Below are 14,820 nucleotides of genomic sequence, written 5' to 3'. Positions count from 1 at the left end.
TATTCCGACTTCAGAGGTACGACCACACGGGTGCGGTTTGCTTGCTTGCGTGCACCTGTCCTGCATTGCTTGCTTGCCTGCTTGTTCTCATTTTTCTATCTTGAAGTCTTCGTTAGCTGCTTTCTTCGTAAGGGTGTCTGTACAAAGCATACTGCGACCTCAAACGGAAAGAACAGGAACGGCAAAACAACAAACACTAGCAAGCCAAACTTGTTTTGTCAGGACACACGTGACATGCAAGAAACTCGCCACTACCGAGGAGTAGTTTGCGTGTAATGCGCGCAGGATTTCAATCCGGATACCGATATCCATCAAAATTTTAAATTACTCATTGTAAACTTTCACTCTAAAATATATTCACTTGCTAACACGTTCAGAAATCTGTACAGCAACGGCCTTCCTCTCTCTCTCTCTCTCTCTCTCTCTCTCTCTCTCTCTCTCTCTCTCTCTCTCTCGTCTCCTTTTTTTTGTGAGGAAACAGACTTATTGTAATTCGAGGAGCTCAGTCATCATGCTGAGCTCATACATATGAGCTCATGCTGAGCTACATATATATATATATATATATATATATATATATATATATATATATATGTACCGCACTGCAACTAATAATCGATTTGCCAGATTGTTGCTTTGAGTCTTACACAAAGTTATTTCTACAATTATTTAAACAACGTGCTGCCTTAAATTAACTGTAGCTGCATAGAAGGAAATCGCGGTCATCCGATCCAAGGCAACAAACCAAGCCAGAGGCTTCTTCTTCTTTTTTCACACTCTCTGGCTATTCTCACTTTGTTATTGTTATCATTTATATTTTGTTACCTCAAATACCCTACTTGGGGTTTTCCGTGAAGTCTGACAGTGTTCTGAGCCAGCCTCGTTTGCCCATTTCTTGCTCATTTTGCGCCTGTGCGTCTTTCGGAAACGGGAGCCCAGCTCAACGCTAAAGGGGCACGGCGTCGTGTCAGCGGACATCACGCGAACAAACCCCAGTGTCAAAACCAGACCCGTTCGCGAGGCATAGAGGAGAGATGCTTTCATCTCTCGCACCCGCAATGGCCCACGCGGTTCCTAATTAGGCATGCCCCGCGCGCCCGAAAAAAAAGGGGCGCCTGACACGTTTCTCCGACAATGGAAGGACGGGGCTCCTTTGGCGACCGCAAAAGACAAGCTGCCCGCCTCCCTCCTCTGGACACACAGACACACTCTCTCTCTTTCCACCCCCCGGCCATTTGACGACGGCGGCTGTTTTCTTTTACGCCGGCGTGAAAGGCCGTGGCCAGGTGTCACGTCTCGCTAAATCTGCGTGCTAAATACCCGCTGCACCTGCTCCGTGCATTAATAACGCAGTAAGAGCGCGCTGCTTAACGCCGCCGCGTGACGAGTGACACGTGAGCCTCTAAAGATGTGCGCCTTGAAAGCGTGCTTCGCCTTCTAAATACTCTTTCAAGGGAGAAGCTGACTTTAAAACATTAAAAACACGGTGTTCTTAATGTTTTCTTTCATTCTTTATATATATATAGTTCTTATTTCTACTTGGTCTAATAGTCAAGATGTCTATTAAGGATTTGCAGGTAATCGTAACAGACGTCAAAATGAGATGCCTTAAGCAAAGTACACGTTCAGTGTTTACATTTATTTAGTTTTTCCTCAGACGAGAAAAAGCCCGCAACATGTGAAAAATATCACGTGACTACGCGCCCGCGATAGCCAGTGCCACGGATCAAACAGCCTCTGTGAGAAAACAAGCTGTTCGTCTGTTACTGGGTCGAGCGGCGACAATAAACAACACACGCTGGTGTTCTTTCCACGACACGTCAACAGATCCCGCAAATTATTGCGTACTAACGTCAATGAAACGCGCTGTCCTGAGCAGCAAGCCTGAGATGAACAGCTAAGTAACACGCGTTGCTGGGGTAGTCGGTTCATACTGAACGATTTCAAACCAATACACTCACGGCCACTTGCCGATTTCCTTGTCCATTTGCTTTATTGCGCTGGATGGCCATAAGGTTTACGGCCTGAAATCGTTTCCTGGTTGGCATCTCGGCTATTATAACAACAATAAAAAAGGTGCATGGTAGCCTGAGACAGCTCGCATATGCCGAAACCATCCAAGCTCATTATCTGTGTAAACAAATAGCTTTGTGACCGCGGCGAATTATCCGTGCAATTTTGCGGATCACCGAAATGCATCGGACGAACCAGAAAGTTCGCCAAGTTCGAAAAGAAAAGAAGAATCGTAGGAATACTGATTATATATCTTATAGACCATATTTTTTAGGCAAATGTATGTGTTACATAATGTGTAAAATAGTTTGATAATTACTTATTTAAAGAATTGTTAACAAAAGTAGGCCTCACACCAGCACTTACAACTTAACTTTAGCTCACCGTAACCGAAGAAATTTTGGCATTCACATGGAAAAGCCATTAACCTGTGCAACGAACAAAAGGCTAAAGAGTTCTGAAAAATCCTGGAAGCATAATGGTGAAATAATAAAAAAAAGAGATGTTGTTCTGACATATATATTTTGTTTTGAAATGAAGACATGTGAGTAGTTTTCGTACGAGTTTATTTTTGCGGTTTATTGCACGGCCAGCTATGTGAGAAATAAGCGTACAAAGTTCTCTTTTCATATATTTATTATAAAAAACAGTTAAGCTTCTTGGCATACAACAAAAAAGAAAAGACGACGGAAAGATGTTGTCATGATGCGCGCAAAGTTGCCATGTACAGATCATCAAAATCTTGCGAGTTCAAGGCGCTCCGCGAGCTTTGTCCGCGATAAACACGACGCCGACGACCGGTGAACATTTTTCTTTCCATAGTTTTGATGAGATCAACTCGGACTCTTTAGTTAACTCTGTACATTTGCCAGGACGGCGTTACGCCACAAGTTTGTGTTTTCACCTTGTCCGATTTCTTGCATTCCCTCTGTTTGCACTTCCATAATGTGATCCCCTTCTTGTCAATCGATGTTGAGATTTTGTGGACTCAACGCCACAACGCTGTTTGCCACTGCTTTGATTTCTGTTTTATAAAGTGTGTGTTTTTTAGCGTCTTAAGTTGCACTTGGCTTTGTTCATTTCTGGAACCGCGGCAACACCTCGACCTTTTAAATAAGACACGAACCAATTCGTTACATACAGGTTCCGAGAAAATCAGCCAAAAAAATTTGAAACAGCCACAGCACTCACAAGAAAAATTATGGGGAACTAATATTCACCACATTCGTAGCTTTTGTTCTCTTGGTTTTTGTTTTTTTCTCTAACTCTGCCCATGGTGCACCTCATTTTACTTTTATTTAGCGTGTTTGACAGGATCGGTACTGTAATGAGAGGCCTTCGCAATGAGCGCACGGGGAATCGTGAGACAAGTTTTGACTGTGAAAATGCCAGTTTTTTTTCTAACTGGTTTCAAAATATTCAAGAGCGAGCCTTTTGATACATCGCTGGAACGACCGAGAGCGTCAGATACAGCAAACTTGAGAGTCGGAAGCCTCACCTAAATGTCTTTGGTTGCTTTTTACCAATTCGTACTATTGAAACGTTCATTCACAGCAAGGTGACGTTTGACGGGATGCCAATATCGACGATTGTTTCCTTCCAGTGCAGAGCTTGACTCCAGAATACAGCAACGTCTTTATTCATTTTATTTTTATTATTTTTATTTTTTACAATGCAGTACGCATAGAATATGGATTCATTAAACATTTAAAAGCCAACGAAAAGTGTCAACAGACATATGAACAGAGACAAAATCGCGATAATCAAATGTTAAATGTGAAGAACACGTGTATTAAGTACGGCTTAGATATGTGCGCAAAATATTCACAATAACACGAACGTATATTAAACATTAATAACGAATAACCGCAAATTAAACAAAAATGCTATGCAACACATACACAACAAGACAGAAAGAGAGAGAGAGAAGAAGAAGAAGAAAATGCTTGCAGGCACGAAAATGCACGTGTAAAGTGCATATAAAACGAGCGTACTTCCGGTAGCGAGTACAGAGACCAAGAGACGCGGCTGAAATAAAGTCTCGTCCTCGCTGCTACATAATAGTTACTGAAAGGGCACTGGACATGCTGCGGCGTTTAAATTGAAATGGAAAACGCTCCGGAAAGAATTCAACGCCCAAAATCCGCGATCGCCTTGGGCAATGGCAACACAGCGCCGGACCAACAGAAAGGAGACCTACAACCATCTCCCAGCGCAGTCAATATCACTTTGCACGAGTATACAGCTACGGGGTGCGCGGACAGCATCGTTGGCCCAGCAGCCCCGTCGCAGAAACCGTTTCTTTCCATTACGGCCGCTATAGGCGCACTGTCACCTCAAGACTATGGAAAACAGGGCCGCCATCGGCGCTCTTCTTTGCCTTGAGCGGTATATAGCTTAGCCTTCGGACACCTGGAATCAATATTTCCTCCTACAGATGACATGCAGGAAGTGGTCTTTTCAATGGCATAACTCTCAGTGTTGCTGCTCCATTATGCATCTAAATCTTCAACTATGACAGAGTCTCGATCGCCTGAGAAAGGCGACATCTCTCTCTCTCTCTCTCTCTCTCTCTCTCTCTCTCTCTCTCTCTCTCTCTCTCTCTCTATCTATCTATCTATCTATCTATCTATCTATCTATCTATCTATCTATCTATCTATCTATCTATCTATCTATCTATCTATCTATCTGCAGTCAAAAAATGAAGCTAAGCAACCCGTCCTATAGGAGGGTTCGTTGTTGGGCTAGTTGGTGCTTACTTATTTACATACTGTAACGCGAAGGCACAACCTGTGTCTTCGTGTGTGTTTGTCATCCTTTTTCATATTTGCTTCCTTTTTTCTTTTTCTTGTTTTTGTTACTTCAGTAACGAATTTGGTACTTTTGTAAAGCCGGCTCCAACGTGGGCTATACCTTTCCATGTTTCGACGCATAAATGAAAATAAAAGGAAACCTAACCAAAGTATTTGCGCGCACGAATGAGGCCTATTTTTCAAGGACGAGATGGGGAGCACCAGACGATCGAAAGAAGGCATCCACATTTTAACGATCGCAATGACGATCAGGACCTACCAATGACGTCCAGGACCAATGACCAATGATAAGGACCTACCAATGACGTCCAGGACCAATGACCAATGATCAGGACCTACCAATGACGTCAGGACCTACCCCGACGACGATGACACGATGACGAATGCGGTGTGGCGGCAAGGGCGGTGGCAGCGTTTGTACGAAAGCGGCGTCATATAGTCACTACTGCTAGAGCTGAGATTCGGGCTAGTTGGTTAGTCATGTTCGTCAAATAACAGCCCGTAAGAAGCAAGGGACGACCGTAGAATAAATATACACAGCGCTGTGTGTGTCTCTTCTACGTTATCTTCCAAACATAATCTTCATATTTCGTTTAGCTTGCCCAAGATAATGATTTTAACGGTGCACGCTGACCGTTGCATCTGCTACAGCGTTACCATAAAATTCGGTTCCTCATCAGACATTGCTTGCGCAGTGAAACAGAAAACAAAAAGCAAAAGAGAGCGTGCGACTTGCTCACAACGACAGTTCCGAAAACCGCTGGCAGTAAACACAGTGTGCGTAACGGCAAAGGTATCATGTGTCTATGATCCAGAATTTATCGCAAATTCGTGGAAATGAGGCCGCTGTGAGAAATATGATATATTGCTAAGCAGTTTACGCCTAACCATATCGTTTGGCAGGCCTTCTCAGATCATGAACAGTAGGTTGCCATTATCCCTCAAGAGAAAAGTGTATAGCAGCTGTGTCTTACCAGTACCCACCTATGGGGCAGAAATCTGGAGGCTTACGAAAAGGATTCTACTTAAATTGAGGACGACGCAACGAGCTATGGAAAGAAGAATCATGGGTGTAACGTTAAGGGGGGATAAGAAGAGAGCAGATAGTGTGAGGGAACAAACGCGAGTTAATGCCATCATAGTCGAAATCAAGAAAAAGAAATGGGCATGGGCCGGGCATGTAATGAGGAGGGAAGATAGCCGATTGTCATTAAGGGTTACGGACTGGATTCCAAGGGAAGGGAAGCGTAGCAGGGGGCGGCAGAAAGTTACGAGGGCGGATGAGATTAAGAAGTTTGCAGGAACAACATGGCCACAATCAGCACATGACCGGGGTAGTTGGAGAAGTGTGGGAGAGGCCTTTGCCCTGCAGTGGGCGTAGCCAGGATGATGATGATGATGATATCGCTCTTGTCATAACTTAACGGTATGTTGCCATGGTTATGACAACGAACTATATTCCACTTCACGCTGGCACAAGTATATACATGCAAAAGCCCTCTCTCTGCTTATACGTATAGCGCTGCTTGCAACCGGTGCGGTCGCGCGCCCTGGTTTAAGCCGTTATAAAGTGTGACAGCGCGTCCAACTGCTACATTCGGTAGCGTGCCGCGGCACGAGCTTTGAAGTGGGCCTGGCGGCTCAGCGCTACTGAGAGCCTCGCAGCTATATTAGGCCCCCCAACTTCTTCGTAGCTCATTAAGCCTCGAACCTCGAGGCTGAAGCGTGAATCGTCGTTGGTTGAACGCTCTCGCTCGTGAACTCTTCCTCACCCACGAACCCGCAGCCTCAGCAGCTCAGCAAGCGCCGAGTTCGGACACACAGCGATTTGGTCGTAGCTCTATGTCAGCTTTCGGATACATTCTCGGTCGTACTTGACTTCACATAGGTCACTTCCTTTCTAATGCAAATTTGTTGCTGTATTGCGCATATTGGCTACCTTTCTTTCAGTACATTCGTCAGAAAATGAGTTTTAAAAAATAAATAAATAACAGTGTAACGACACACCGAAAGGCTGCTAGAAAGTGGACTTCACTGGGCGTTGGAGAACGTATTAACGAGTTCACGGCGTAAAAGAAGCACGCACGCTCACAGGCGTGCACACAGGCACGCACACACGCACATAGACCCTGCCTGTCTCTGCATGCTTTTGTGTTACGTTACGAAATTGTGAAGATGTGTCAATAAAGCCGAACGTCAACCCCCTCGCCAAGGTTATAGAAAACGGTTCACTTATAAAGTGCGTTCATAAACTTCATATTAATGGTACCTTAGTTTAGAAAAGGCGCACACGACAGAAACGAAAATGAGCGCACTCCTCTCTAGTTTTTGCGGAACATAAAAAATTTCGTTCTACACAGTATACCGCGTGACACCCCCAGGACATCCAAACAAGAATAGTAGCGTCCATAGGGAAAGTTGGTTAAAGCACGGCGGTGGTCACCGACAGTGCCCTAGCTTGACAGTCTCGAAGTGACCTGCCGCGGTGGCGGCCTATAGTGGCTGCGGCGCTGCGCAGCCATGCACGGGGCCGCAGGATCAAATACCGACCACGGCGGACACTGGAGCTACTGGAGAGCGAAAGATCCCGTGTGCACCGTACATTGGGTGCGCTCTAAAGAACCCCAGGTGGTCTCAAAATTTATCCGGAGTCCCCCACTATATGGCGTGCCTCATAACTAAATCGTGGTTTTGGCACGTCATACCCCAGAATTTAATTTACCCTAAATTTTTTTGTTAACACTCGCGAAATGACGCGGGCGATCTTAATGCGACCGAACGAGCAACGACAACGAAGAACGGAGTGGCCGACCGTCGCTCTATGTTGAAACACAATTTGGACGCCCAAGTGGACGCGCCAGTGCTTGCTGACCGGAATAACTGTCGAACAAGTAGCGCAGCAGGTTATAACGTGGGCGCGGGTTGAGACTAAACTACCACTCAAGCCTCATCGCTGAATCTCTGTTCCTCTTTCGTGGTGAAAATACGAACTTTGAAGAACGCCCCTCACCGTTCAGTATAATGATAGCACTTGCCGCAGCAAATTCCTGAAGCATGGAGTATGGAATGAACCCATTGCAGGGCACCTTATTGTGGAGATGTCGGTAACTGTAGCTGGCCGCAAAGTAAACGACCGCCACACGTACAAGGAGACAGAATTATTGGGAGACGCGAGAGTTGTGCTAGTCGCGTGCCTGTTTGTATCAGCGGTGATCGTTCACTTCGAACTAAGTTTAATGCAGAAAAGACTCAGAAACAGGCTAACAAGGGGTGCGACGGCCACCTGAGGTATAGTATGGGCAAATCAACTGTATAATCGGATTAATCCCACAGAACAGAAGGAACAAAGAAAGGTGGACTACAACAAGTCAACTAGGGTTGCTGTCAGAAGAAAGCACCGGAGGAGACATAAAATTTACGGTTACAAACAACATTAAGAAAACAGACAACGAAGCCAGAGAAAGCATTGGTGAAACTAATTGTTGTGTTTAATTTAAATGTGGTAAATTTAAAATAAATGTAAATAAAGAAAAAGGGAAACTAAAGTAGACGAAAAAACAAGTTGCCGCAAGGGGGGAGTTGCCAGCACTGCCACGTTTACATCTAGCACACATGCGCCTTATTTCCTTGCTATTTCTACAGTTCAGTTAAACACAACAATTATTTGTCCCGTGCTTTCCCTGGCTTCGTTGCATTTTTTCTTCGTGTGGTTTAACCAACACAAAGTCAAACCTCTGGGATCCCCTTATTCTTCTCGCGTATAAAACTAACAAGTACTACTCGGTAAATAATGTAACTGGAGGACATAAGTGAACTCGATCTATCGAAGACTCCTTGAGAATAAGGTTAAAGCATTAAAAAAATTGCAGAGTAAAGAAAAAAGTTCGGACCTTGCACCAAAATTTCATAGCGTAAACGCATCATGTATCGTCTTGTACCCCCGAAACCTCGTTCAATCCGCATTTTCGTTCTGGCTGCCAGTTACAATCGAAACACAAGCCTCCATGATTATTAAACAAACACGCACGCATACAGCTTGCAAGACTCTTATTCAGTTTCGTGACATGGATTGTTGTCTTATGGACTGCCAATAAGTGACATTACGTGCTGTGCCCTACATTAAATGCACACAAAGCCAACATACAGTAACAACAAGGAAAGCATAAGGAAAATTACATTACATAAGGAGGAACTCCGGTAGCTGCCATGCCTTCAGGTATAGCATACGAGGGTTTATTGGCCAGTTGCTCTGTCCCAAGTTCACACCACGTGACACCTTGTGGCGAATAGGATCTTCTACATTCGCGCCAAGGTCGTGAGCAGTGTGTTCAATGAGCCTGGTTGGTTCATCTTTAGAATAAAAACAGGAACAGCGCAACACAGGACAGCAAACAGGACACAGCGCTGTGTCCTGTTTACTCGCTCGTTCTGTGTTGCGCTGTTCCTGTTTTTATTCTTAAGGCCGTGAGCTCTGGCTCTGGCTAAAATCTAGTACGAATATATAAATACCCAAGAAAGTGGACGGGAAAGCGGTGCCACGGTAGGTCAATTGACAAGCGCATCGTGCGCGTAATGCGAAGACGTGGGTTCGTATCCCATCTGCGGCCAGTTGTATTTTCGTCAGCTTTTGTTTTCATTCATTTATAATTTCTATATTTCGCTCAAAGGGGCCCTGAACCACCTTTTATCGAAGTGGAGAAAGACATTTGATGTGAAGATAGGCAATTTCAGGACCACTCTGCCGCAAAAAGTACTTGAATGCGTTCAGCAGAAGCGGAGTTATCGGCAATCAAACACGGCCTCAGCTGTGCTCCCCTTCCTCCTCCAATGCCTTGCACTGCGAAGGCTACGGCGGAGACGTCACCGTGGCGCGCAGTTCAAGTTTCCGATTTGGTGCCTATGCCGCGCTGAACGTAAGCCAAACGCGGCTGTCCTCAGAGAGCCGCAGTGCGCTTAGCCGCTGGACCCGTGGCGGCACCTCGCGGCGGCCGCGGTGTAGCCGAGCGCAGCGACCAATAGCAGCCGCGTATTGGAGTGTGCTTTATGACGAAATAAAGCACACAGAAAAGAGTGAGGATCATGGGGTTTTTAAAACGAGAGCGTTTGAGAGAAAGGTGACTTCGCGCTCCGCTTGCGAGCTCCACGGATCGCGTACGACAGAACTTGGCCAGAGTCCTTCCACGTTTTTGGAAGGACTCTGGTTGGCCGAGATGCTCTGGTTGGCCGAGATGAAAAACGGAAGGACTCTGACTTGGCCGAGATGGTCACAGCAGCGTCTGCTACCCGCGGACTGTGTTACTTCACCAAGCCCGAGGGGTGGTTCAGGGCCCCTTTAAACAAACAAATGATTCCCTCTATGATTTCCTTATTCTAACTGTCTATTGGCTTTTTGTGTTTGTGGCTCACTAAAACCGGGTCCCTTTTCTCGTCTTCTCTACATTGCGATCCTTTCTTTTATTTATTGCTGCGGTGGTCTTGTCATTTTATGTGTATACAGGGAAAAACTTGTGCATGCTCTTTCACTCCGGTGTGATGGGCGACCATTCTGTAAGTACTGGTTTGTGCTTTCCGTGCACTCCTTGTGTGCTTGTGACGCGTGCATAATGGTTGTTGATATTTTTCTTCTTGCTTTTACTGTTTTTTATTGTTGCTTGAATAACGAATCCGGGATATTGGATAGCCGGCTCTAACGTATGTATAGCCTACCTTCCTATTTTATATATCTGAAGTAAGTAAATAAATAATTAAATAAATAAATAAATAAAATTACAACGAAACTTTTAAAAACACTATTTCGAGATATCATAAATGTGTACTGCTCAGATTTTTTAAAATTTGGTATTGTATAAAGCTTTGTAATGTGGATATTGTTTAACACTTATGCTCATCGTGTGTCCATGCGCTGTATGCATACACATTCTGTTATTGTTATTATGTTATTGTTAGTATCAGGTGCACTCGGACATTTCGTATTTACTTTTATCCTTTTTTTCTCCCACTCTTTTCTGGAATCTTTTAATCCCATTCCCCATCCCTATACAGAGTAGCATGCCAGCGGTTATATACGCGCCGGCAAAATTATCTGTTTTTCTAATAAAGAGCCCTCTCTCTCTCTCTCTCTCTCTCTCTCTCTGTTATTTCTGATTACACAAGAGTTCCATCGGTTACAAGCCATTTAACTATTTATTTATTTCAAGGATATATTTCTTGGTCCCTCTCATGCTGTTCGCGGAATCCTTCAGCCTGAGATCACTTCGAGAATGTTTCTGAAGAAATGAAACTGTATTCTTCTTTAACAAATGCTACACGCCATCATTTGGTGCTGACAAGAGGGCATAGATACGAGCATTACCAAGCGCTATGCAAAATTACATGAACGCAAAAAAAAAATGTGAAGAAGAAAGAAATACAACAGGCAAACACGACAAGCGATACAACCGCACTATAACGTCATCTTGCAAGCCCAGATTGTTCATCAAGTGTAGACATGTAGAATATATATATTTTGAATGCCAGTTACAGGGGATAAAGGTAGCTTATTCCAATTGTTTACACTAGACTAAGGAAGAAATATTTTAACATCTTAGTACTAGTGCCTCAAAGGGTTGACGACCATGCTTGAAGGTTTCTCGTTGAATCGCACCTTCAATGGCTCGAGGTGGCAGTCAGAATCAAGATGCGGTAATTTATTATTTCCAAGCTATAGGGGACAAATTTTACCCTGCGTACCTTTTCGCTCAAGTGAAAGCGTTTGAACACCGCGCTCTACCACAAAGTTATATTGTGCTGAGTCACTCACGTCTCTTGAGCGACACCGCCTGCAAGACAGCCGTGACGAGGTCGTAGTGGTGGCCCCTGCGGTTCAGCTGCCGGTCTCGCTGTCGCAGCAGCGTCACCAGCGTCGAGTTGAGTTTCACGATGACCTCCTGCAGTTGCTTCGCTATCCGACGGAGCTCTGACTCATCTGCAAACAGAGCGCAAACAATACTTTTTACATACTTTTTTCTTTAATTTATTTTCGAGAATGTATCGTAAGCTGCTGTTCATGACGTCATAATATCTACCATGTGTGCTCCAACACGTTATTATTTGCCTGGGCGCTTGATTCTAGCCGATTAGGGTGCGTTACTCTGGACGCTTCCGAATTTCGTCGCATTTCGCCATATTGTGAGCTCTGATTGGCCCACGCAGCTGCTGCGGCCTCTCTGATTGGCTCAAAACACCAACGTAACAGAATTTTGGAGCGTACACAATGGCATATATCCTGTATCAACTGTGACTATGCTCGGCTTGAACAAGTGTACTCCCTCATAACTTCAAAAGGCTGACCGCCAATCACGAGCTCTTGTTCATTCGCCAGACTAATGAACGTTAGTTTCTATCGTACAAAGCTTTAACGATACTTAATGCAGAAAGTTGGGCTAGTTTGTGTTGATGCATTTGCTGTGACATAGGCTGTCTAGAGCTCTTTCCTGTCCCAACTTTTTTTCCGTTAGTCTTGTTAGCGCGAGACCTATGTCTCAGCAAATTCTTTAACGGTACTTCTACGCTATGGTGGTTCAGGTCATCCATAATCTTTCGTAAGCCATACCTGGCGTTGCTGAACAAGAGATGACTTTCAGTAAATGTTTAAGTGCATGGAGTAAATGTAGAACACGCAGCTGGCAGAGTTAAAAATATGCTTAACAAAAACATTTATTCTTAATTTTAGATGTAAAATAAACTGGAGGGTATGCTGGGTTAGAGCCGGCTGTGCCAAAATCGCAAATTCGTTACTCAAGCAACAATAAAAAAAAGAATAACAAACAAGAGGAAAGTATCAACAGGCATTATACACACACAAACACGTCACAAATACACTAAGAGTGTCTCTGCGGACATCAGCACCAACACACAGTTCAGCACCTATGTAGAACGCTCACCCATCGCACAGTAGTTAAAAAGTCCACACACACACACATATATATATATATATATATATATATATATATATATATATATATATATATATATATATAACGAGAAGTAAGGGGGTTAAACCGAGGGGCGCGCTTTTTATTAGTCATATCATAAGAAGCCAACAAACACTGACACCAAGGACAACATAGGGGAAATTTACTTTTGCTTAATAAATAAAATAAAGAAACGATAAATTAATGGAAATTAAAGTGGATGAAAAAACAACTTGCCGCAGGTGGGAACCTGCTTCTTATGATATGACTAATAAAAATCGGGCCCCTCGGTTAACCCCCTTTCTTCTCGTTTACTACATAAAGAGGGTCTCGAATCCGGCAACATTGATGCCTTCAGGTAGCATGTGTGGGTCTATTGACCGGTTGCCTTCACCCAAAAAGATCACGTTCTCGTGACGCCTGTGGCAGAAACGATGTTCCACATCCGCCGCCAAAATCTATGAGTAATGGCGTTGGCTAACACTCCCAGGCTTCTACTAGGAAACATAAATACCCAAAAAAGTGGATGGGGAAACGGTGCCGCGGTAGCTCCATTGGTAGAGCATCGCACGCGAAATGTGAAGGTTGTGGGATCGTCCCCCGCTTGCGGCAAGTTGTTTTTTCATCCACTTTCATTTACATTAATTTATTGTTTCTTTATTGCATTAATTCAGCCCGAGTAATTTCCCCTATGTTTTCCTTGGTGTCAGTGTTTGTTGCCTTCTTATGATAGGACTAATTATGATATGAGCGCCTGTGACATCGACGACACAGGCGCTCTTTTGACAGCCAGTTTCGGTTTCAAGGAGCCTTCCAAGGGGAACTAATTGTTCACGTAGCTATGACATGAACACCGCTATTCAGAATTTGATCGTTGGGATAGGTAGTGTCGAGGAAGGGCCCCAAAGTACTAATTTTCTGTAGCCACCTATTGTTGATAATTAGAAAGTTGACTACCGTAACTTCGCTAATCACGCACGTAATTGCGGAAATTGATCCATATCTAGAGGCTGTCAATCCGTGCACTCGAATAGTAAACATAGCGTTATTACCGTGATTTATATTTTTCTCATTATAAAAATTTGGTAACAGACATGTTTTTTGCAGCAAGTTAAATCACACATAAAAGGAAGAACATAGAAGAAAACACGGGCAGCTTTTAGCATGCACCAACTAGGCCAACAAGCAATTTTGTTGTAAAAATTTCGTGCAGCTAAAAAAAAAACACCCTGTATAATATGTCAATTTTGTCCGTCTTTGAAAGTCCTAATTTTTTAGTGTGATTGGTTCAGTCACATGTAAACCATAATGTTCTTTTATTTTCTTTGGATGTTCGGCAGTTTTTATAATGATCGTGATCACCTAAGTAACGTGAAATCTGACTCCGACACACGATATATTTTAGCGTTCTCTTTTCAATGCCCCAAATCTCACCAAAATCAGCTCAGTCGATGCAAAAAAAGCAGAACCACTTCTCCGCTCCCGCGTAGGAGATACCGAGGTAAAGTTTCCTCTTACGAAACAAAGTTACTAAGGCAGGCTCGATCTGAAAACCAGATTTGACCCCACCGAGGGGCCAAAATAGGTTGCCCTGACAACGACTCGGCTGTCGAGGAAAACCATGTGAAGCCTCGCACGCGTGTACAGGGCAAGTGCAAAGCGTTTAGAGTATGCGGGCCGATTAGACTCTACGAGCCAAACATTTTGACAGAATTAGCCTGTCTAGTTGGCCTAATTATTGATATTGTTTATGACATATCCGTCCAAACAAATGGATTTTATGGAAACCGACTTGCGGCGCCAACTCGGCTCTTTCCTCATGGGTTCATGGAGTATACTGACATTAAAATTTTAGCTACAGCTTTTTTTTTTTGCTTTTTTAGATAGCCGTCGACACCATAATTACGTATCGAAGCTTCGATTCCTTGAGAGCGCCACAAATTGTTAACTGCAGCCACTTTTATGTGACCCCTTCAAAACGCAACCCAGCCAAGTGCAACCATGCCGCTATCTTGTGCGCGTTCGAAAAGCCGACGTTCGC

At 44.0% G+C, this 14,820-nt stretch overlaps 1 protein-coding gene across 3 annotated transcripts in view; it reads right to left on the bottom strand.

Annotated features, from left to right (window-relative positions):
• LOC139060106 (platelet binding protein GspB-like) overlaps positions 1 to 14,820 on the bottom strand; it is a 210,595-nt gene that overhangs the window by 150,916 nt on the left and 44,859 nt on the right. For all 3 annotated transcript variants that reach the window (XM_070538936.1, XM_070538935.1, XM_070538933.1), the window contains exon 2: positions 11,627 to 11,791. In XM_070538936.1, coding sequence (XP_070395037.1) covers positions 11,627 to 11,791 — 165 coding nt within the window. The remainder of the gene's footprint in view (positions 1 to 11,626; positions 11,792 to 14,820) is intronic.

This window comes from Dermacentor albipictus, chromosome 5 (assembly GCF_038994185.2).
Source record: "Dermacentor albipictus isolate Rhodes 1998 colony chromosome 5, USDA_Dalb.pri_finalv2, whole genome shotgun sequence".
Classification (NCBI taxonomy): Eukaryota; Metazoa; Arthropoda; class Arachnida; order Ixodida; family Ixodidae; genus Dermacentor; species Dermacentor albipictus.
The sequence above is the reverse complement of the archived record's forward strand: the minus strand, read 5'-3'. Positions and strand labels throughout refer to the sequence as shown.